This window comes from Lithobates pipiens, unplaced genomic scaffold, assembly GCF_037356315.1.
Source record: "Lithobates pipiens isolate NorthernLeopardFrog02 unplaced genomic scaffold, aLitPip1_a1.2 Scaffold_28, whole genome shotgun sequence".
Classification (NCBI taxonomy): Eukaryota; Metazoa; Chordata; class Amphibia; order Anura; family Ranidae; genus Lithobates; species Lithobates pipiens.
Genome location: NW_027507789.1, coordinates 223675849 through 223699270, shown reverse-complemented (window position 1 = coordinate 223699270; position 23422 = coordinate 223675849). Strand labels below are relative to the sequence as shown.

General features: G+C 48.1%; 1 protein-coding gene across 14 annotated transcripts in view; it reads right to left on the bottom strand.

Moving 5' to 3' along the window:
* Positions 1-23422, bottom strand: part of ZMYND8 (zinc finger MYND-type containing 8) — a 181627-nt gene that overhangs the window by 109184 nt on the left and 49021 nt on the right. For all 14 annotated transcript variants that reach the window (XR_013263630.1, XM_077460590.1, XM_077460589.1 and 11 more), the window contains one exon: positions 20777-20847. Coding sequence is in view for 13 of the 14 variants with exons in the window: in XM_077460590.1 (XP_077316716.1) it covers positions 20777-20847 (71 nt within the window). In the remaining variant the exon portion in view is untranslated. The remainder of the gene's footprint in view (positions 1-20776; positions 20848-23422) is intronic.

Sequence of the window (23422 nt, the reverse complement as noted above, 5' to 3'; positions counted from 1 at the left end):
AGACCCTCCACCAGGACCCATCCTAATCCAATCATACCCCCCCCCCAGGCCAACCTAGTCCCTCCACCAGAACCCATCCTAATCCAATCATACCCCCCCCCCCCCCGGCCAATGTAGTCCCTCCACCAGAACCCATCCTAATCCAATCATACCCCCCCCCCCCAGGCCAACCTAGTCCCTCCACCAGAACCCATCCTAATCCAATCATACCCCACAAGGCCAACCGAGACCCTCCACCAGGACCCATCCTAATCCAATCATACCCCCCCCCCCAGGCCAACCTAGCCCCTCCACCAGAACCCATCCTAATCCAATCATACCCCCCCCCCAGGCCAACCTAGTCCCTCCACCAGGACCCATCCTAATCCAATCATACCCCCCCCCCCCCCCCCGGCCAACGTAGTCCCTCCACCAGAACCCATCCTAATCCAATCATATCCCACCAGGTCAACCTAGTCCCTCCACCAGGACCCATCCTAATCCAATCATACCCCCCCCCCGGCCAACGTAGTCCCTCCACCAGAACCCATCCTAATCCAATCATACCCCCCCCCAGGCCAACCTAGTCCCTCCACCAGAACCCATCCTAATCCAATCAAACCCCACAAGGCCAACCGAGACCCTCCACCAGGACCCATCCTAATCCAATCATACCCCCCCCCAGGCCAACTTAGTCCCTCCACCAGAACCCATCCTAATCCAATCATACCCCCCCCCCCCCCCCCCCAGGCCAACCTAGTCCCTCCACCAGGACCCATCCTAATCCAATCATACCCCCCCCCCCCCCCAGGCCAACCTAGTCCCTCCACCATGACCCATCCTAATCCAATCATACCCCACAAGGCCAACCGAGACCCTCCACCAGGACCCATCCTAATCCAATCATACCCCCCAGGCCAACCTAGACCCTCCACCAGGACCCATCCTAATCCAATTATACCCCCCCCCCCCCCCCCCGGCCAACCTAGTCCCTCCACCAGGACCCATCCTAATCCAATTATACCCCCCCAGCCAACCTAGTCCCTCCACCAGAACCCACCCTAATCCAATCCTACCTTACCAGGTCAACTTAATCTCCCCACCAAAAGCCATCCCAATCCAATCCTACCCCCCCCCCCCCCCCCCAAATATCTCCACCACAACCCATCAAGGCCAACCTAATACCTCCAACACAACCCATCGTATTCCAATTCTACCTCTCCAGACCAACTCAATACCTCCACCATAACCCATCCTCAACCTCCCAAGCCAACCCAGTACCACCACCACAATTCATCCCAATCCAATCCTACCCCCCAGGCCAACCTAGTCCCTCCACCAGAACCCATTCTAATCCAATCCCACCCCACCAGGTCAACCTAGTTCCTTCACCAGAAGCCATCATACTCCAATCCTACCCCCCAGGCCAACCCAGTACTTCCACCACAACCCATCCCAATCCAATCCTACCCCACAGACCAACCTAATCCCTTCACCAGAACCCATCTTAATCCAATCCTACCCACCATGCCAACCTAGGTCCCTCCACCAGAACCCAACCTAATCCAATCCTACCCCCCCCCAGGCCTCCACCAGAACCCATCTTAATCCAATTATACCCCCCCCCCCCCCCGGGTCAACCCAGTCCCTCCACCAGAACCCATCCTAATCCAATCCTACCCCCCCCAGGCCTCCACCAGAACCCATCTTAATCCAATCATACCCCCCTCCCCCGGTCAACCCAGTCCCTCTACCAGAACCCATCCTAAGCCAATCCTACCCCCCAGGCCAACCTAGTCCCTCCACCAGAACCCATTCTAATCCAATCCCACCCCACCAGGTCAAGCTAGTCCCTCCACCAAAAGCCATCTCACTCCAATCCAACCACCCAGGCCAACCCAGTACCTCCACCACAACCCATCCCAATCCAATCCTACCCCACAGGCCAACCCAGTGTACCTAAAGTCTGATCTGATAAAAACAAAACAGAAGAGAATCTGTTCCCCTTCCATCGGAGTGGAGCAGATCGGAACAGAGGGCAGTAGGGTGTAAACAGTCAGCTGGTCTATTTTTATCGGACCACCCATAGATTAGAGCGGGCTGTGACCTGTCATCCACCTGATCCCCTGCTGAGCATGCAGATTCCGCCCCGAGTAAATAGGGCCTTAAGCAATCCATAGCTTATTCATTTTTTTCTTTCAACCACAAAAAACTGACTTGATTCCCCCATCCACACATTCGAGATGGATAGGGAACTCCTGCTGCCACTGTAAAAAACACACACGGGAGAGCACCAACGCCTAGCACATTACCACAATAACCATTTATTAAAATATGATATACAATCTCATACTCACAAACATGAATATAAAAAACAGACGTATCGAACAACAACTCCAGCAGGCGACATCCTCTACTCCAATGCAACACAGTCGAGAGGCTTACACATTTCAGGGGACAGGTCCCCTTTCTCAGGTCTGTTCCAACCACAGCTATATCAGAAGCACCCCTTTCCCTTTAAACAAATGGGTGGGGCTATCAATGGCCTCCAAGTGCCCCCCAATGAAAAGGGCACGTAATCCTCACCATATACGCCTGTCCTTCGTGTCCTTACAGAAGACTCCTGCAGATGCAAGTGACGCCAAGGACTATTTTTTATTTTTTTTTATTCTGTAAAGAACTGCAGAATATATCTTGGTGATGGATAGATAAAATGGATAAATGAAATGGTTAAAGGTTCTCCATACTGCTTACTTAGTTCCAGGGCCAACATCACTTATGTCTTGCTGGACATTCTGAAAAAGGCTCCGAAACGGGGCAAATTAATCGTTGCTAAATGATCTTATTGGAAGTATATGAAATGTTTTGCTATCGGCAAACTGACCAACTAACAACGCAGCATGAATGTGCTACTTAATCAAAAGGTAAATGCGCTGCTGATGGCAACCCAACCCCCCCCCCCCCCCGCCCCTCCGCCTAGAAGTACGGATGTTATTCTGAACCCCACACACACACACACCACAAGCTCCAATAATAAGCAGCATCGTTATAATCTGCTGGTGCCATTATCCTGTTGTCATGGAAACAGATCTGTTCTCTCCGCTACGGCATAGCCGTTCAGATACATCTTCAAAACTGCAATGAACCGATGCCGGGGTTCAGCTTCCATAAGGAACCTGTCGCCCTGCCGCTGGTGATGAACGGCATGTTCTAGCGCGCCCTCGCCCATTCATCCAGCTTGTAGTACCACCAAAACATGTTCTGTGCCAGATATAAGCATGAATAAGTAAAAGCCGTATTTTGTTTTTGACAATTACCTATGCTTGAATTCTGGCCTTCTTGAAGGTGGTGTGATGACACACTTGGATGGTACCAGTAGCACCAGGGGGCTCTTCCATGGTTATCAGACCCCACCAATTGTGGCAAGCATGGACGCATGGGGGTTCAACTATGAGGACAAGGACCTCACTGGGCTGCCAGTTGGTCAGTAGAAGGAACGCAGTGGTTGACACCTAAAAGACGGTTTTATAAATATTTGGTGTCCCACTACTGGCTTTGCCAAGTGATGTTGGCCCTGGAACTATGAAGGCACCATCAAATGGTGGTCCATCAGCCGCAGTTCCAGGAACCCCTAAGCAACCTCTGGTGGAATCCCAGGAACCCTGGTTGAGAATGGCTGCTCTATTAGGTTTTTAGTCTCTGACAGCCATCTTCAGCATTACATATTCAACGTTATGTGTGGCCCGTTAGTGATGTCAGGGGTTACATTTGAGGGCCCCATTAGCTCATAAGAGGACAACCACTGATTTAGGGCAATGGAACATGGCAGAGAGCTTTGAGGGTATCAGATTTTCTACATAGCTAATTACTACAGGAGACGTGTACCCAGAAACCAAAAATCCCAATCACAAATGATTGATTTAATTCCGACAACAGATGAAATCCATTCTGGAGAATGGTGACTTAGGCCGCGTACACACGGGTGGACTGTCTGTCCAACTTAGTCCGCTGAAACGTGTTTCAGCGGACAGTCCGCTCGTGTGTGGGCTTCAGCAGACTTTTTCAGCGGACAGTCTGACGGACTAAGTATTTCGGAATTTCCGTAATACAGTCCGTCCAACTTTGGTTTCAGCGGACAGTCCGCTCGTGTGTAGGCTAGTTGGACGGACTAAGTATGGCGCATGCTCAGAAAGGATTTACACGGCCGGAGGTTGCATTGCAGTGTATTGGACGTCGTATTTCTAGTCCCGTCGTACGTGCTGTACACGTCATCGCGCAAGCTTTCAACGGACTGTCTGTTCATCGTGTGTGGTCAAGTCCGTTCATTCAAAAGTAGGACGGACTGTCTGTCGGATTGTCTGACGGACTTAGTTGGACGGACAATCCTCTCGTGTGTGCGCGGCCTTAGTCACCAGGAGGCAGTCAGTATGGCAACTGCTGGTGTTCTTGATGGCGCCCCCCACTCCCACCTTAACCTGTAATAGGCAATGGATAGGGGTGTTTACATGGCAAAGCCACAATGCTTCAATATGCGCCCGAGGCAAAGTTCACATGGCTTGTAGCGATCTGTGGGCAGCAAGCCTGCCAAACGCTACACATTCAAGTACATTGAGAAGCACCACAAATGCCTCACAACCACACGCGCGGTTGTGCCAAAATTGTCGGCAAAAATGGGTATTAAAAAAAGGCTTGGAGGAGGCATTGTATCGCTTCCTCACCATCTATCAATAGCCTCTGGAGTGCGATCTGGGCTTCAGAGTCCTGGGAGATTTAGATGCACGTCTCAATGTAACCGAATGGTGTGAACGATGCCCGTGGGTTATTATTATACAGAAATTATATAACAGCACTTTACAAAATAAAAAAGGGAGATAGTTACAATACAACAAAAAAACAAGAGGATTAAGAGGGCCCTGCTCAGAAGAGCTTACAATCTAATAGAGTGAGGCAGGTGGTACAAAAGGTTGTAACTAAGGGGGAATGCGCTGATGGAAGTGGTGAAAGATTAGTTGAAGGTGTGATAGGCTTCCTTGAAGAGATGAATTTTTGGGGATTAACTGAAGCTAGCAAGAGTAGGAGATAGCCGGACAGGTTTAGGTAGAGAGTTCCAGAGGATGGGAGAGGCTCCTAGAGATGAGATGATGGGAAGAGGAGACAATGGAGCCTGAGAGTAGGAGGTCACGAGAGGAAAGGAGAGAGCGGTTTGGGTGATATTTGGAGACATGATTGGTGATGTAGCTCCGGGCACTGGGCAGAGTTGTGAATGGCTTTGTATGTTGTGGTTAGTATTTTGAATTTAATTCGCTGGGCGATCGGGAGCCAGTGTAGAGCTTGGCGGAGAGGAGTGGCAGACACTGAGCGGTTGGTAAGGTAGATGAGTCTGGCAGCAGCATTCATGATAGACTGAAGAGGGGATAGCCTATGTAGAGGTATGCCAATGAGAAGGGAGTAGCAATAGTAAAGGCGAAAGATAACAAGGACGTGAACAAGTAGCTTGGTGGTTTCATTTGTTAAAAAGGGACCCATTTTAGAGATGTTACGGAGGTGAAGTCTACAAGCTTTTTGACAGTGATTGGATTTGGGGCTGGAAGGACAGTTCAGAGTCTAGGATTACACCTAGTACCCTGGCATGAGGGGATAGATTGATGGTTGCATTATTGATTTTGATGGAAAAGTCATGGAGGAGGGGGCACGGGCAGGGGGGAATATTACCAGCTCGGTTTTAGAGATTTCGTTTAAGGAAGTGGTGTGACATCAATGCTGATATGTCAATTAGTTATGGGAGCGGAGACTGAAGGAGTGAGGTGAGGAGCAGACACATTTGGGTGTCATCAGCATATAGATGGTATGGGAAGCCATGGGCGGTTATCCAGTGACCGAGGGAGGAGGTGTAGATAGAGAAGAGAAGGTTAACCTGGATGCTATGTGCCAGCGGCAAAAATTATCCAGCATGTCACGGTCGGTGGGTGGCAAGTGAATGGAGAAGTGCACATGGTTACGGTGTGTCTATTCGCCAATAATTGGGTTAAAACGATTAGTAAGTAGGTGTCACGTTGCCCCCTCACTGCCTGTCAATCGCAGACATCGGTCCAAACCTAGCCTTAGGGGGTAGAGTGCTGTGTAATTGGTTCCCTACACTCTGTAAAATAGTGCGGCAAAAGTGAGTTAAATAAAATAAGAGAAGCTGGTAAGTCTAGAGAGGTGACAATGTTATCTGAGTGGATCCATGGAAGGAGGGGTTCCTGAAGCAGCCTAGACACTTATCTACTACAGTTCCAAGTCAACAGCTAGCAGCTGTGCTTGTTCGGGGAGGGAAGAGGTTAATCTGCAGGGTCCCCTTCCCCCATAGTCCAAACACTGGGCACCTATGGACATGTCCTACGCTGTCCCTGCTGAATGTTGCAGAGATGTGACATCAGTTCCTCTTATCCGTTCTGTTCACAAGGCCTCTCATACTGTATGTGAGCACCAAAAAGGACATTCCTGGAAACTGCCCTGTGGCCTCCGAACACGGCAGACATGCCTATCTCTGTACATTTACAGGGACTTTTCTGGTAAACAAAATTGTTGTGTAATGAAGTTCCAATGGAAGCAGACATTTCTGATGTGACTCACATTTTTATGATGCTCTTTATACTTTTATGATACCATTTGGTTGGAGGACTTTTTGCTTCCTTTAGAGCCTTCTCACCATAACGTGTATGCTTATACTGTCTTGTTATGTCCCAAGTTCATCTCCCTAGAAGCCTTGATTTCCATACTTTGTATTAATGATGGCCAAGAAGCCTGAAACAGCTGTATGCAGGATGAAATAAATGGCTCTATAGCTTCCATTCTCAACCAGGGTTTTGTGGAGCCCTAAGGGTACCTCCAGAGGTTGGTAGGAGTTCCTTGAGCTTCAGGTGATCAACTTCCCAATTTGATGGCGACTGCAAAATTCCAGGACCAATGCCACTGGGCAAAGCCAGCAACATTTCACCACCACCGTGAGGGTTCAATTCTTCCTTCTGACCACCAGTGTAAGGGTTCCATTCTTCCCACTGACCGCCAATGTAATGAGCATTCTACATACGGACCACCAATGTAAGGAGCATTGAAAAAATTCCCTTATTTTTGGGATATGTGATAGAATGATACATGTGAATACCTTCCATTCTAAGAAGACTTTACTGATTTGATTAGAGTGCCCTTTGATTCCTTTAGTCCAGGTGTCTCCCAACGTTCTAAACATAGGGAACGTTTACTGTCCTTCAGATTTTAGGGGGCCCAGACGATGACCAATTGTAACAGAAAACGCCCCGGAATCAGTGGGCATTAATAAAGCCCAATCATTGGTTTGAATAGAAGGAACAGTGCCCCACCAAAGCTCTCAGTGGCAGGAATAGTGCCCCCGTCTATGGGGGTCAGTGGGAGGACTAGTGCCCCCGTCTATGGGGGTCAGTGGGAGGACTAGTGCCCCCGTCAATGGGGTCAGTGGGAGGACTAGTGCCCCGTCGACGGGGTCAGTGGGAGGAATAGTGCCCCCGTCTATGGGGTCAGTGGGAAGACTAGTGCCCCCGTCTGTAAGGTCAGTGGGAAGACTAGTGCCCCGTCGATGGGGTCAGTGGGAAGACTAGTGCCCCGTCGATGGGGTCAGTGGGAAGACTAGTGCCCCGTCGATGGGGTCAGTGGGAAGACTAGTGCCCCGTCGATGGGGTCAGTGGGAAGACTAGTGCCCCGTCGATGGGGTCAGTGGGAAGACTAGTGCCCCGTCGATGGGGTCAGTGGGAAGACTAGTGCCCCGTCGATGGGGTCAGTGGGAAGACTAGTGCCCCGTCGATGGGGTCAGTGGGAAGACTAGTGCCCCGTCGATGGGGTCAGTGGGAAGACTAGTGCCCCGTCGATGGGGTCAGTGGGAAGACTAGTGCCCCGTCGATGGGGTCAGTGGGAAGACTAGTGCCCCGTCGATGGGGTCAGTGGGAAGACTAGTGCCCCGTCGATGGGGTCAGTGGGAGGACTAGTGCCCCGTCGATGGGGTCAGTGGGAGGAATAGTGCCCCGTCGATGGGGTCAGTGGGAGGAATAGTGCCCCGTCGATGGGGTCAGTGGGAGGAATAGTGCCCCGTCGATGGGGTCAGTGGGAGGAATAGTGCCCCGTCGATGGGGTCAGTGGGAGGAATAGTGCCCCGTCGATGGGGTCAGTGGGAGGAATAGTGCCCCGTCGACGGGGTCAGTGGGAGGAATAGTGCCCCGTCGACGGGGTCAGTGGGAGGAATAGTGCCCCGTCTATGGGGTCAGTGGGAGGAATAGTGCCCCGTCTATGGGGTCAGTGGGAGGAATAGTGCCCCGTCTATGGGGTCAGTGGGAGGACTAGTGCCCCGTCTATGGGGTCAGTGGGAGGACTAGTGCCCCGTCGATGGGGTCAGTGGGAGGAATAGTGGCCCAAGAGCCAGATAAAGGCAAGCCAAGGTCTACATCCGGTCCCTGGGCCGCAGTTTGGAGACCCCTGCTTTAGTCTCTTCTCACGATAACTTCTATGGTTATACTTTTCCCTCTAGACCCAAGTAAGCAGCTTCTCTTACAGTGGTTCATGTAATCAATCCCACACAGTCTACCTAGGGAGAACCTTTATTACAATATGTTCTGAATATAGAGAGAGAGACTAATGACAATGTTTAGTGTCTCGATTTGCACCAGGTTGAGTGTGTCAGTATTTTGCGGTGAAGAAAACATCAGGCGTATTAGCAGGGCCATACACACAAGGCGAAGCAGAGCCTTTCCCGGGAAGGAACAATGTGCATGGCAGACAAAGGACACACTGTTATAGGATCTCAGGGGGAAAGGCACACTGTCATTTTCTAAGAATGCAGGGAGCCAGGTTGCCATGGCAAATGTGACGTCATTCGGTGCCCGAGATATGACACCCTCAGCGCCGGCTGCCTGGAAGTTTAGTGCAGGAAATATTTATTTGTTTTGTGAAGAAATTGCATGTGCTTCTGTTAGAAGACACGCAGCGTTACATGTAATAAAGAAGGAAAGATCCAGGATTATGGACAAATGTGGCGTGACCATGCAATTCCAGCCATCTCCCTCTTCCTCACCTCCCCCACCTCACACCTCCCCCATACTGTTGTCTCATCAGGACGAATTGCAGACATGAAAATACCTCTTTGTTAACTGCACAGACCAGGCCAAAAGTTGGCATTGCAGAAGGCAATAAAGGGTTCTGGGACTATGAGGAGGGAGGGAATTTTACACTTTTTAGGCTGTATATACTTCTACATCCTGTGCCAGTGTGGCATTTGGACCACGTGCATGTCATGCTAGCCCTGGAGGAGGCCAGAAGGAGCCATGTTGGTCAACAAGGCCACAATGTTAGTCGAAAAGCCCTGGTGGGGGCCAGAAGGAGCCATATTGGTCAACAAGCCCTGGTAGGGGCCAGAAGGAGCCATCTTGGTCAACAAGGCCACAGTGTTAGTCGACAAGCCCTGGTGGGGGCCAGAAGGAGCCATGTTGGTCAACAAGGCCACAGTATTAGTCGACAAGCCCTGGTGGGGGCCAGAAGGAGCCATATTGGTCAACAAGGCCACAGTGTTGTTAGATGCTCTTCTATGGATGCTTTCACATGGGCATCCATGAACAGATCCACCGCCGAAGTAGATCTGAAGGGGCAAAAATCACTTTTGCTGTTAATTTTTCGCGCTGATCGCAGATGTTGGCGAACCCGTAATGGCTCTACGAGTGATCGTTTATAAGGAGACTTAATTCTCCCTAGCAGTAGTAGGGTAATCAGTTCAAATCCCAACCATGCCACTACTTACATGGAGTTTGCATGTTCTGCCTGCACTTATTTGTTTTTTTTATGACTGCGTCGATTTCACTAATAACTGGCCTGTCGGGGGAGCGTCTGGTTTAGAGACCGGTAGCTACAGCAGTAGAGAGGCCCCCACAACCTAATTTTTCACTGATGAAGAAGTCGAGTAATGGCTTGCTCCCACTAGCAGTTGGGAAGGCAGTAAAACCCCATGGTTAAGCCACGGTTTTACTGCACCACCCAACGGCTCCCCCTTTAGCTGCAGAAGCAGCAGCCAGAAATGTACACATGCTGTGGCGGAGGCGGCTTTGCCTAGCTTCCCAGCCGTGGCAGGAATTATCCCTCCTGTTCTAAGTGGGTGCCCGCTGATCATGACCCATTCAAACTAATGGGGAAACTCTACAAGCGTTCCCCAAAAACGTGCAATGCACACTGTTTCAGAGTGCTAGTACGGGGTTCAAGGGGTTAAAGTATAAGTTCACCTTTTGTAACATGTTACACCCATAATCAGGGTGTAACATGTTACAACTCCATGCCCCCCCCCCCCAAATGCATGCGATTGCAGGGTGCAAGTGCGGGGTCCCAGGGGTTAAAAGATAAGCTTACATTTTGTAACATGGGTGTTACAAATCCACCCCCCCAAACACGTGCAATGCATGTGGTTGCAGGGTGCAAGTGCTGGGTCTCAGCCGGAGTTAAAGGAGAATTTCACCTTTTGTAACATGTTACACCCATATTCAGGGTGTAACATGCTTCAAAACCACTGGCCTCTGTATACGCCCCCCCCCCCCCCCCCCCCAAGCTCTCTGTTACAATCTGCAAAGAACCTGTCCGTGTGGAACCCCGCCCGCCTGCGTCATCCATTCACAGTGTTATGTTGAATGCTGTGGTAGTTCATTGATGCTTCCCTCTTTGCGTGTAACTACCTGGCCGTACAGACAGATAGTGCACACACACAGTCTGCAGAAGTCCTGTATTGCACCCATGATCTGCTGATCGTGGGTGCAATGCTTTCCAGGCTCCCAATAAAATAAAAAATAATAAATGCATATTTTTACCTGCAAGAATAGGTGTGTGTAAATATATATTATATATATATATATATATATATATATATATATATATTACAACCGCTCCTCACCGACTGTTCCAGCCTGTGAAGGATAAGCAGAAGATGGTCCTCCAAACCATGTTCTTTGTTAGCCCATAGCTGCTTGGCTTTTTGTGCAGCTTCCACCTCTTCCATTCTGAGCTCTGCTGTACAGCAGGGACTATACCAGGTCACATTCGGATACTTACACCATTTGTATTTAACAATAAATACATTGAATGGTGTATTCCTGATGACAGTGCTGTGTGCGTTTTATTCTGCCTGGAGATCAGCTTTAAAAAAAAAAAAATCCAGCTCCGAGATCAAAGTGGCATCTGAAACCCCCAATTCACAAATAGCTGGACCCGACGTGCTATTTACAGGATCCTCTGTGGGAACCGATTCCTGCTTTCCTCATTAGCACACACCAGTCAATACCTTGCGTCTCTTTGATGACATTTTTTTTTTTTTTTTTTCAGGAGTGGAAAATAAAACTGCCCATTTGTTAGCAGAAGCCTGAAATCCCCCAGATGTGCCGGCTGGTCAACAGATAAGACAAGCACACAATAAATTCTGACACTGCACGGCTCTGCCAAGATTCTTCCACAGCTCCATTTCGAGGACACTGCTGAAGGAAAGTCAACAAAATGGCGTCTGAGAAACATAACCTCCCTGAAATTAAAAAAAATATATATACATAAAATGAAGCCGGCTGACGCGGTTCTAGCGCCCATCCACTGCGGATGTCTGCTGAATTATAAGCATTTGCTTTGTTCTGAACGGAAAAAAAAAAAAGGTTATAAAAGGTTTGTTGTTCTGTTAATGCTGCAAGATGGCAATAAAGAAAAAATAAATAAAATGAATGATAAACATTACAGGGCGCGGCCTAATGTACACAAATGTTCCTGAAGATGTTCCTCAAGATGAACTGTCTTGTCTGCATTGCCTGGAGAAACCAACCTTTCTTGGATAACACTCCATAAAGACAGAAAATAGTCCAGTGTCCGGGGCTCCGGCGTCTTCATTTCTAGCTGAACTTGCCCAATTTTTTTATTTTTTTACCCCAACAAGCTGCAGGCTGGATCATTCTAACCTGCTGGCCCTGTTATTGAACCAGAACATGCAGAAGAGTTGGTGAAGTGGATGACAAAGCCGTCCTCATCCTCTGCCACCCAGGCTCAGAGTAGTTTGCCTTCCAACGCAGCTGGCAAAGCGGCCTATTCCACCGGCTCCTTGTCCACAGTCACTCCTTCCGTAGCCCCACCGTCATGCACGGAGTCGTCCCCAGAACTCTTCGACCACAGTGTCGGGTACATGCTGCTGGAGGATGCGCTGCGATTTGAAGTCTCTGATGTTGGTTCCCAGGTTGAGGAAGGGAGTAACGTGAGCCTGGAGAGAGGGGGTGCCCAAGAGGGACAAGAAACTGGCAGTCGTGTTCCCCCAGCTGCAGCATACTGCCAAGTTTGCTCCAGTGACGAGGAGGGAGAGGATGATGAGTTCACTAACTCTACTTGGGTGTCTGATAGAAGAGAGGAAGAGGCGGCACAACTCCAATGAGGCAGGATGTCCTCTAGGGGGCAGTTTAATGGCAGCCACCCTATTGCAGCAGCGCCCTGCTCCACAGGTGCAGGGCGCTGCTGACTCCCTGCTGACTTTGAAAAGTTTATTTTTCAGCACGCGTGTAGCAGATCGCACCATTGCTGTTCACAACCTATGTCTGAAGCGGATCAAGAGTGGCCAGAACAGCAGCCACTTGGGCACCACATGCTTGATCAGACATATGACAACTTGCCATGCAGTCTGTTGGCAGCAGCACTTGAAAGATTCACATCAAAGAAAAAGGCAGACTTCTCCTTGCTCCTCATATGGGATCTCCAACCCCACTATACCTCTAGTCCTCTCAAAAACCTGCACTGAGAGGAATGAAGGTTGACCGATAGGTGTCCCAAGTACTTGCACCCAATCTGCTAGCAGTACACCCCCATCTGATTTTAGCAGGCAAAATTTCCCTACCCCAGTTGCTGAACCGTAAAAAGAAATTCGGTCCCAGTCATTCAAGCTTGGCCAAATTGCTAGCACTTCAACTGCTGCCTTTTCAGCTGGTAGACTCTGCCCCCTTTCGTGAATTTGTGGAATGTGCTGTACCTCAGTAGCAGGTTCCAAAACGCCATTTCTTTTCATGGAAGGCCATTCTGGCTCTCTACCGGCACGTCGAAGGCAATGTTTTGGCCTTGTTGGACAGGGCAGTCAGCAGTAAGGTGCATATTACAGCTGACTCATGGTGCAACAGGCATGGGCAGGGACGTTACCTTTCCTGCTAGCACCTAGGAAGGATGCAGGACAGGGCTCAGTATTGTTGGAGCTTGTTTCGTCATGCCTCCAAAATGCTAGTGGCGATTCTGCCACAGCTCTCTCCTCCACCCCCTCTTCTTCTTCCTGGCCTTTTCTGCAGATTTGCCCTCTGAACCAGTAAGCGTTCAAGGGGCTATGCAGTCAGGAAAAAAAGACCATGAGGTGCTTGAGTTGGTCTGCTTAGGGGACAGGAGCCACACTGGGGCAGAGATTCTGTCAGCTCTGCAGGGGCAGGCTCAGAGGTGGTTGACGCCATGCCAGCTTCAGCCAGGAATGGTTCTATGTGGCAATTGAACCAACCTTCTCTCCACCCTCCGACAGGGACACTTGACCCATGTTCCATGTTTGGCGCACGTCCTGAATTTGGTGGTGCAGTGGTTCTTCAGCAGGTACTCAGGCTTACGGATCTCCTGAGGCAGGCCAGAAAAGTCTGTGGTCATTTCCGCTGGTCATACAAAGACAGAGCTCGGCTGGCTTCCAACAATATTTTTGGTTTAGGGCACCACCACCACCGCCTAAGGCCCAAAGGGAATGCAACCTGCCCCCCCAACCACCTCATTTGTGTCATGCCCACCAGGTGGAACTCAACGTTGGCAATGCTGCAGCGGCTGCACATCAATGAGTACCTGTGTGAGTTTTCGCACCAGGACAGGGTCAGGGGAGCGTGGCTTCTTTTTGCCACGCCAGTGGCTACTGATCAAGGATGCATGCACTGTCACCATTTGACGAGGCCACGAGGATGGTGAGCAGCGACAATGCATGCATCAGTGACACTGTCCCTCTTGTCTTTCTGTTAGAGCACACGCTTCGTGGAACAATGGACAGGGCACTTGAGGCAGAACAGCGGGAGGAAGAGGAGGACTTTCTTACCTCTCAAGACCCCTTTTATCCATATAGTATCCCTGCGGGCCTGCCAAATACACAGGAAGAAGAAGAGGAGGAGGAGGATTGTGTCAGCATGGACTTGGAGGATAACACTGAGCAGCAGTCATCAAGGGATAGTTTTCAGTCCCCAGAAACCCAAGGAGTTGTACATGGCTGGGAGGAGGTTGTTACGGATCATGTGATCCTTAGTAACCCAGAGGACTCAGAATTGAATGCCTCTGCAAACGTACGCTGCATGGCCTCCCTGATTCTGCAAAGCCAGCGAAAGGACCCTACAATTTATGGTATCAAGGAGAGGGATCATTACTGGCTGGCAACCCTTCTTGATCCAGGTTACAAGGGTAAGGTTGCAGATCTCATCCTGCCTTCGCAGAGGGAGCAGAGGATGAAACATCTTCAGGAGGCCTTGATGAAAGGTTTGTGCAATGCATTTCCAGGCTCTGGGAGGTTACAGTTTCTTGGTGCTGGACAACGTGTTGCTGAGCCTTTGTTCAGTCAAGAGGAAGAGTGGTGGAGAAGGTGGCCGGCTGACCAATGCCTTTAGACAATTTTTCAGTCCTCAGCGCCAAGGTCTGATCGGTTCAAGCAACCATCGCCAGTGTCAGCATTACATGGTGCAGGAATATCTAGGGGCAAGAGCAGACTTGGAGACCTTTCCAACAGAGCATCCACTGGGTTACTGGGTTTTGAGGAAGGACCATAGGCCAGAACTTGCTCAATGGGCAATTGAGCTACTGGCCTGTCCTGCATCCAGTGTGCTTTCTCAACACACATTCAGTGTGCTGCTGGAGGGTTTGTAACGGATCATAGTGTGCGCCTGTCCACAGACTCCGTTGATAGGGTCACATTCGTAAAAATGAATCTGTCTTGGATCAGCAGCTATCAAGCACCTGATGCTGATGTAACTGATTGAATTTTCTATTGATGTGGGATCCCTTGAAGACTGCCTATGCTGAGCGACTATCCTATTCCTCCTCAATCTTGATGATGCTAGCTTCCAACAATATTTTTGGTTTAGGGCACCACCACTGCCTAAGGCCCGATTTTTCTGCCCGTTTAAAAGGGGCATATAATTAAAATTTTTGATCCAATATTTCACAGCAAGGCCTGTTCCTGCACCCACCAAGAGTAACTGAGGGCTTACAGTGTTGGAGTGTACAACTAAAAGTGTTGAAGGTATTCAAACTAATTTTTGCCTGTTCGCAAGTTCTGGTGTGAACCGAACTGGGGGGAGTTCGGCTCATCCCTACTACTGACCTTCTTTATCCCTTTCTGATTGCACTCACAACTGGGATAACAAAACCTCCAAGACCCCCCCAATAAGGTAGAAAATTATCTATTACTGACCTTCTCTCTACTTTTCCAAATGCACTCACCATCAGGATGCCATACCCTCCACATGGTGAAAAAAATGTGGAGGGTATGGCATCTCTCTACCTTTATGATTGCACTCCCTTCCAGGATATCACTTCCTCCAACATAACCCATCTCAAGGTAGAAAATACTCTACTAGTGGTTTTCTCTATCCTTTTTTGATTGCACTCAAAACTGGGTGCCGTACCCTCCAACATTACCCACCATAAGCCAGAAAAATACTCTACTACTGACCTTCTCTCTACGTTCCTGATTACACTCACCACAGGGATATCACACCTTCAACATGACCCTCTATAAAAAGGTAGAAAATACTTTACTACTGACCTTTCCTCTACCTTACCAATTGCATTCCCCACCAGGATGATGTACCCTCCAACATGACCCTAGGAAGAACAAAACTGTACCCTCTAACAAGCCCCTCCATAAGATGGAACAACATTCTTCTACTGACCTTCTTTATCCCTTTCTGATTGAATTCACAACTGGGATATCACACCCTCCAACATGACCCTCCATAAAGGTAGAAAATACTCTACTGACCTTCCCTTTACCCTTCCAATTGCACTCACCACCAGGATGATATGCCCTCCAACATCACCCTCCATAAAGGAGAACAAAACTGTACCCTCCAACAAAAAAAAAAAACCCTACTACTGACCTTCTCCATCCCTTTCTGATTGCACTCACCACTGTGATATCACATCTCCAACAGGACACTCCATAAAGGTAGAAAATACTCTGCTCTTCATCTTATCCATCTCTTTCTGAATACACTCACCAACGGAATTTCCCATCATCAAATGGCCTTCCATAAGGTAGAGTGTACTCTTTACCTTTTAACTTTCTCCTTACACCCACCACTGGGATATCACACCACCATGTCAATCCATAAAAGGTAGAAAATACTCTACTCATGACCTTCTCTATACCTTTCTGATTGCACTCACCACTGGCATATCATACCCTCCAACATGACAGTCCATATCATAGAAAATATCTTCTCCTGGCCTTCTCTCGTACCTTTCCGATAGCATGAACTTGGGCTTTATCAATTCATATGAAGTGTTAGGAAAGTTTAACGACATGGAGAAATTCATGAAGGCTTGGCCTCATTTATTAACGTGTACTCATTGGCCCACAGCATTAATGACATTGTATACCTAAATATATTCAGTATAGTGGGTACCTCCAGGTGCCTGCTGCATTCCCTTGTAGAGTACCCAGAGAAGCATTAAATCCACTCAAAAAACTGACATTACAACCAATTCCATGATTGCTGACCCTGGTCTTCCCACTCCGGCCTTAAAAGCCATACCATTGAAGCCAGACATTACAGCGATGAGCCAATATTACTACTAACGGGGCTGAAGGGCCGGTGGCAAGCATGGCAACCACAGAGACTGGTAGGTAGGGCATCCCATAGTAATATAAAAAGGGATCAGAGTAGTACAGAAAGCCCTCTGCAAGCAAAAGCGCAAACTAATGGTTTACAATGGCCACCATGAGCTTTTAACCTTTCTGATTCAAACCACCATAATCTAGTGCAGCTTTAAATCCAGTAGCTTGTTCTTGCCAAAAAATTGGAGAGCCGAGAGGCCCACTACACTCTGCAGACTGAGATTAATACATTCTTGGTGTATTAGTAAGCTTCGGGAACACACAGGACAGCACATGTGCAGGGGAAAGGCACGCAATTACATGTCTTTATTTAGCCTTCTGAATGCTTCATGTGGTAACACACAGGAAGACACAGCTGTAAAAGCCCATGCAAACCCTCATGGGCTGCACATCATACAGCCGAAAAAAAAAATGGGGCAAGAAAATTCCTTCTCAACCTAACCAAATCTCGAATTCCAACCTTGCATTGTAATTCTGTGTTTTGGAGTTAAAATATGTGAAGGTGGGATATCAGTATAAACCAAATGTAGGCACCCGATTTTGGGCACACAGAGATGTGGTCCTCAAAACCAACCTTGTGGATGGGATCATCATCTTTTCACGGGTAGTTTTCATGAACAGACTGAGTTTTAGAGATAATAGAAAAGCAATCAAAATAAACCTTCCATGAGGAGAATATGGAGGTTTCAGTTGGCCACAGAAAGCAAAACAATGAATCTTTATAGTCAACGGTGGGGGCCTCTATGCTTCTCCGAAGGCCTCCTAGGCCTAAAAGTTAGAATGGAGCTGAAGGGAGAAAGGGTTTCCCTGTAGTCCTGTGCATGGATGAAGCATTACATGGGCGGTACTTTCACACATGGCACCTGATGGTAATCTAGCCATCAGTATTTTGACCCATAAAATGCTTACAGGAAAGCTTTACTCTGATGTTTAGGCCTTAAAGCGGGAGTCCGCCGGGACTCCGCGTTTTTTTTTTTTTTTTTTTTAAAAGCCAGCAGCTACAAATACTGCAGCTGCTGACTTTTAAAATAGTGACACTTACCTGTCCAGCGCGCCCGCGATGTCGGCACCCGAAGCCGATCTCTAGATCGTCTCTCGGGTGCTGCCGCCGCCATCCTGGGTATGGGAATCAGGAAATGGAGCCTTTCGGCTTCATTTCCCGGTTCCCTACTGCACATGCGCGAGTCGCGCTGTGCAATAAGGACGCTCCCGGCTGCCTCTGGGATCTGTGTGTTTCCCAGCAGGCAGCGGGGCACTTGCGGAAAGGGGCGGGCACTTGCGGAAAGGGGCGTAATGTACGCCCCTTTCCGCAGAGAGCTATCCCGGAAGTGGGTGCAGATACCTGTACTGTACAGGTATCTGCACCCCCCTGAAAGGTGCCAATTGTGGCGCCGGAGGTGGGGGAGGGTTTCCGATGAGCGGAAGGTCCACTTTAGGGTGGACCTCCGCTTTAAGCCAGAGGTCAGTAACCAACCTGCATACAATATTATGACTGCCCAAGACTCAACTGCCTCAAACAACTTTGACCTCTGGCCTGCAGGTGCTTTTTCTCTGTTTTGGTAGAAGATTTTCCCACCCTAAATGGAAAATTACTTCTGAATGGCACACCAAGAAGGCAGCTGGTACCTTCAAAGGCCACGGCAGAAGTGAAGGTTAAATTTAACTTAGAATACCTAAGAACATCAAGTTACTACATTTCTGTGTTCCAGCGTATATGCTTCTTATGCCGCTAGACCCATTCACAAGAAACGTTGCAGTTTTAATAAGGGTTTTTAAAAGGTCCCCGCTACTTGTTCAGCACCCAAACCTCATCTTTTCCAAGCATGGGCTGGCAACCTACCATGGTAGACAGCTGTTTAAGAGACCATCATTGCACCCATGGAGTTCCCATATGATCCTTCCAATGTCATAGTTGGCAAATGCCTACAGAAACCAGAGTTTCTTCACCATGGATGGCCAAATCTATTCCGGGTCAGGCTGCCCACAGCCAGCTTAGGTGGTTGAGTCTCATAGGGTTTAATCCGCATATGTATGGGCAGCTTAAATGGAATGGCCCGACTTTTACATGTATTGTAGATGGTTGGAAAATGCCTACAGAGACCAGAGTTTGTTCACAGTGGATGGCCAATTCTCTTCCAGGTCAGCCTGCATGTTCTCTCAATGCAGGATTCCTATAAATCAGGGGGTTCCAAATTTTCTAGGCAGAGGGCCAGTTTACTATCCTTCCGACTTAAGGGGGGGCCAAGCTGTGGCCAGTGGGAACAAAATATGCTCCAGCATTAGTGGGTATAAACAATGCCCCATCATTGGCTTGAATGGAAGGAATAGTGCCCCGTTGATGGTGTCAGTGGGAGGAATAGTGCCCCCCCCCCGTCGATGGTGTCAGTGGGAGGAATAGTGCCCCCCCCGTCGATGGTGTCAGTGGGAGGAATAGTGCCCCCCCGTCGATGGTGTCAGTGGGAGGAATAGTGCCCCCCCGTCGATGGTGTCAGTGGGAGGAATAGTGCCCCCCCCTCGATGGTGTCAGTGGGAGGAATAGTGCCCCCCCCTCGATGGTGTCAGTGGGAGGAATAGTGCCCCCCCCTCGATGGTGTCAGTGGGAGGAATAGTGCCCCGTCGATGGTGTCAGTGGGAGGAATAGTGCCCCGTCGATGGTGTCAGTGGGAGGAATAGTGCCCCGTCGATGGTGTCAGTGGGAGGAATAGTGCCCCGTCGATGGTGTCAGTGGGAGGAATAGTGCCCCATCGATGGTGTCAGTGGGAGGAATAGTATCCCATCTATGGGGTCAGTGAGAGGAATAGTGCCCCGTTGATGGTGTCAGTGGGAGGAATAGTGCCCCGTTGATGGTGTCAGTGGGAGGAATAGTGCCCCGCTGATGGTGTCAGTGGGAGGAATAGTGCCCCGCTGATGGTGTCAGTGGGAGGAATAGTGCCCCGCTGATGGTGTCAGTGGGAGGAATAGTGCCCCGCTGATGGTGTCAGTGGGAGGAATAGTGCCCCGCTGATGGTGTCAGTGGGAGGAATAGTGCCCCGCTGATGGTGTCAGTGGGAGGAATAGTGTCCCATTGATGGTGTCAGTGGGAGGAATAGTGCCCCATTGATGGTGTCAGTGGGAGGAATAGTACCTAGTTGATGGTGTCAGTGGGAGGAATAGTACCTAGTTGATGGTGTCAGTGGGAGGAATAGTGCCCAGTTGACAGTGTCAGTGGGAGGAATAGTACCCCATTGGTTGTGTCAGTTAATGGAATAGTGCCCCATGGATGTCAGTGGGAAGAATAGTGCCCCATGGATGTCAGTGGGAAGAATAGTGCCCCATGGATCGTGTCAGTTGGTGGAATAGTTCCCCAAGGGCCAGATAAAGGAAAATCAAGGGCCTCCTCCAGCCACAGGGCCTAAGTTTAGGGACCACAGCTACAAATTTGATATTACTTGAATCCCCTGTGAATTTGAATAGTCATCTGCATTTGATATTCTGCTATTATAAGCGGGGATAATGTACACAGCCAATAAGAATCCTTCTCACATCCCCATAGAAAAAAAAAAAAAGAAAGCCTGACTGTTTCTATTGGCAACAGCACCATTCTTTCTCCAGCTCTCTTTTCAGATATTTTGGAGAATGTTTGCCAACATAGGCTTCCTGAGGTGTCTGAGAGCTACCAACGGGAAGTGAGTTTGGTAAAGAAAAACATCCCCCCCCCTTTCCCTTTGAATCCCACAGGAGCAACCCTGGCCCCCATCTTCCATGCATGTGCATGCTGTTGTATACAGACCAGCAAAGCAGTTAACTGTGCAAAAGCCCAAGTCTAGCAATCCAAATATAACAACATACACAACAAGCCGTACACAGACAGCAACCTCTGCACTGAGAAGAGACCAAAAAAAAAAAAAGAAGGACGGTCCTCACCTTTAGATCGAGTTGTGACATCCATGCCCTCCACCACCTCCTGCTCAGTCTTCACTTCTTCCTCTGCCAAACTGTAGACAAGAAAAGAAAAAAAAAAAAAGGGTGGGCAGGTGAGACACTCATGTCAACATACACAAGACCCCCACCCACCCCCCAAAAAAAAAAAAAAAAAAAAAAAAAATGTGGAGCCCCAGAAACAATCCCCCCTGCAAAAGCCTTGCGTCTCTCTCCAGTGTCAATCTCCCACAATGATAGATGAAGACAATACAGGTGATGCCTCTAGTTGTTTTTAACCCCCTGCTCTCTTCTCTGAGAAGACACCCTATAAATCGCCCCTCAATAATCATTAAACAGCACAGGTCAGTCCCATTTCCTTGCATTAAAGTCAAACATTTCAGCATGCAGATAGGGGGAGGGGGAGGGGGGGGGGGTAAAAAGAAAACCACTCCTGAGAAAGGGGGGGGTGGTAAAAAAAAAAAAAGCAAGTCACACTCACACAGGCAAAAAAAAAAGGACAGGAAAGTGACAGATAAAACAGCACTTTGTGGTCCCAGTGTCAGGATTCAGGGACTGACCCTCAGGACTCTGCAAAAAAAAATAAAAAAAAAAGGAAGAGCGTCTGCATAGAGCAGGACTACAGCAAGCTGAAGAGAAAAAAAAAAAAAAAAGAAAAATCAGCTTTAATAAATAAAATAAAGTCCCCTGTCACCCCCCCCCCCCCCCCTGAGCATCTCCAAGACACCTCTGAAAATGATACAACACATCCTTCTCCTCCACACAGCTGATCCTGCACTAGGCATCGCTGATTTTTTTTTGTGAAATCATTCACAGTTTTATGGAAGAGTCCCTTACATCTTAGTCATGTACAGAGAGAGCTTCCTGGCCAATATGGATACATAGACTTCTAATAACCTCTGCGATGCCAGAGCCGCAGCAGCCTCACACTCGCTCAATAAGGTAAGATTGATGGGGGGAGGGGTGGGTGTGTGTGTGTGTGTATTTTTTTTTTTTTTTTTTTTTTACCCGACTAGAGGAAGAAGAAGAATTTGCTATCCGACAGTCACGTCCAAAAAGGAGGAGAATGTGATGAGGAAAGGGTTACTGTGCATACTTTTATTTTAATTTTTTACATTTTTTTTATAGATATAATAATATAGAGACGCGTCAATAGTTATGATTATTGATCAGCGCTTCCCGCCACGTGATTAATCATCTACCGATCGATGTTGTTGGGTGAAAATCAATGGCAGGTATTATCAAAAAATAAATAAAATAAAAAAAAGGGTTAAGTGGGCTTTCTTGGTGCTGCTCAGCTGTCAATCATCGCCGAAGCAAAAAAAAAAGGAGATAGATGGAGGATTCCATCCCATAATGGCATCGGCTGTTAACCATTTCTGGGAGCGGAAAAGTGTGTGTGGGGGGGGGGGGGGGTGGATGGTGACATGAATCAATTGGAAGATATCTGGATATTGCCCTTAATGATGTCTCTTCTGCAAAAAAAATAAAAAAAAACATTTCTGGAAGAGGCAATGGAAAGCAATGGAAAGAAAATTAATCTATCTATACATGGATCTATTATAGGATGTCTGGATATTGCCCCTTAATGGTGTCTGCTCTGCCATTAACCGTTTCTGGGAGAGGCGATGAGGAAAAACCGGTTGCATGGGTCTATTAAATGGTATCTGGATATTGCCCTTAATGGCGTCTGCTCTGCCATTAACAAAAAAAAAAAAAAAAAAAAAAAAAAAAAAAAAAAACATTCCTGGAAGAGGCAATGGAAAGAAAATGAATACATGGATCTATTATAGGATATCTAGATGTTGCCCGCAATGGCATTTGCTCCGCATTAACCATTTCTGGAAGGGGCAAGAAGGAAAAAAAATCTTACATGGGTCTATTACAGGATATCTAGATATTGCCCTTACTCTGCATTAACCATTTCTGGGCCAGGCAAAGCTTGCATGGGTCCATTTATAGAATATCTAGATATTGCCCTTAATGGCATTTGCTCCACATTAAATTATTTCTGGAAGAGGCAAAAAAGGGAAAATGGGTTACATGGGTCAATTATAGGATGTCTAGATATTGACCTTAATGGCATTTGCTCCGCATTAACCATTTCTGGAAGGGGCAAGAAGGGAAAAAAATTGTTACATGGGTCTGTTACAGGATTATCTAGATATTGCCCTTACTCTGCATTAACCATTTCTGGGCCAGGCAAAAGGTTGCATGGGTCCATTTATAGAATATCTAGATATTGCCCTAAATGGCACGTGCCCCCACATTAAACTATTTCTTGAAGGGGCAAAAAGGGAAAATGGGTTGCATGGGTCTATTATAGGATATCTAGATATTGACCTTAATGGCATTTTGCTCCGCATTAACCATTTCTGGAAGGGGCAAGAAGGGAAAAAAATTGTTACATGGGTCTGTTATAAGATATCTGGATATTGACCATTTCTGGAAAAGGAAAAAAATAAAATAAAAAAATAATAAAAAATAAAAGAAGAAGAATGTATGGATCTATTAAAAGGATATCTAGATATTCCTTTTGCTCTTCATTAACTGTTTCTGGGGCAGGCAATGCGAAAATGGTTACATGGATCTATTACAGGATATCTAGATATTCCTCTTAATGGTGTCTCC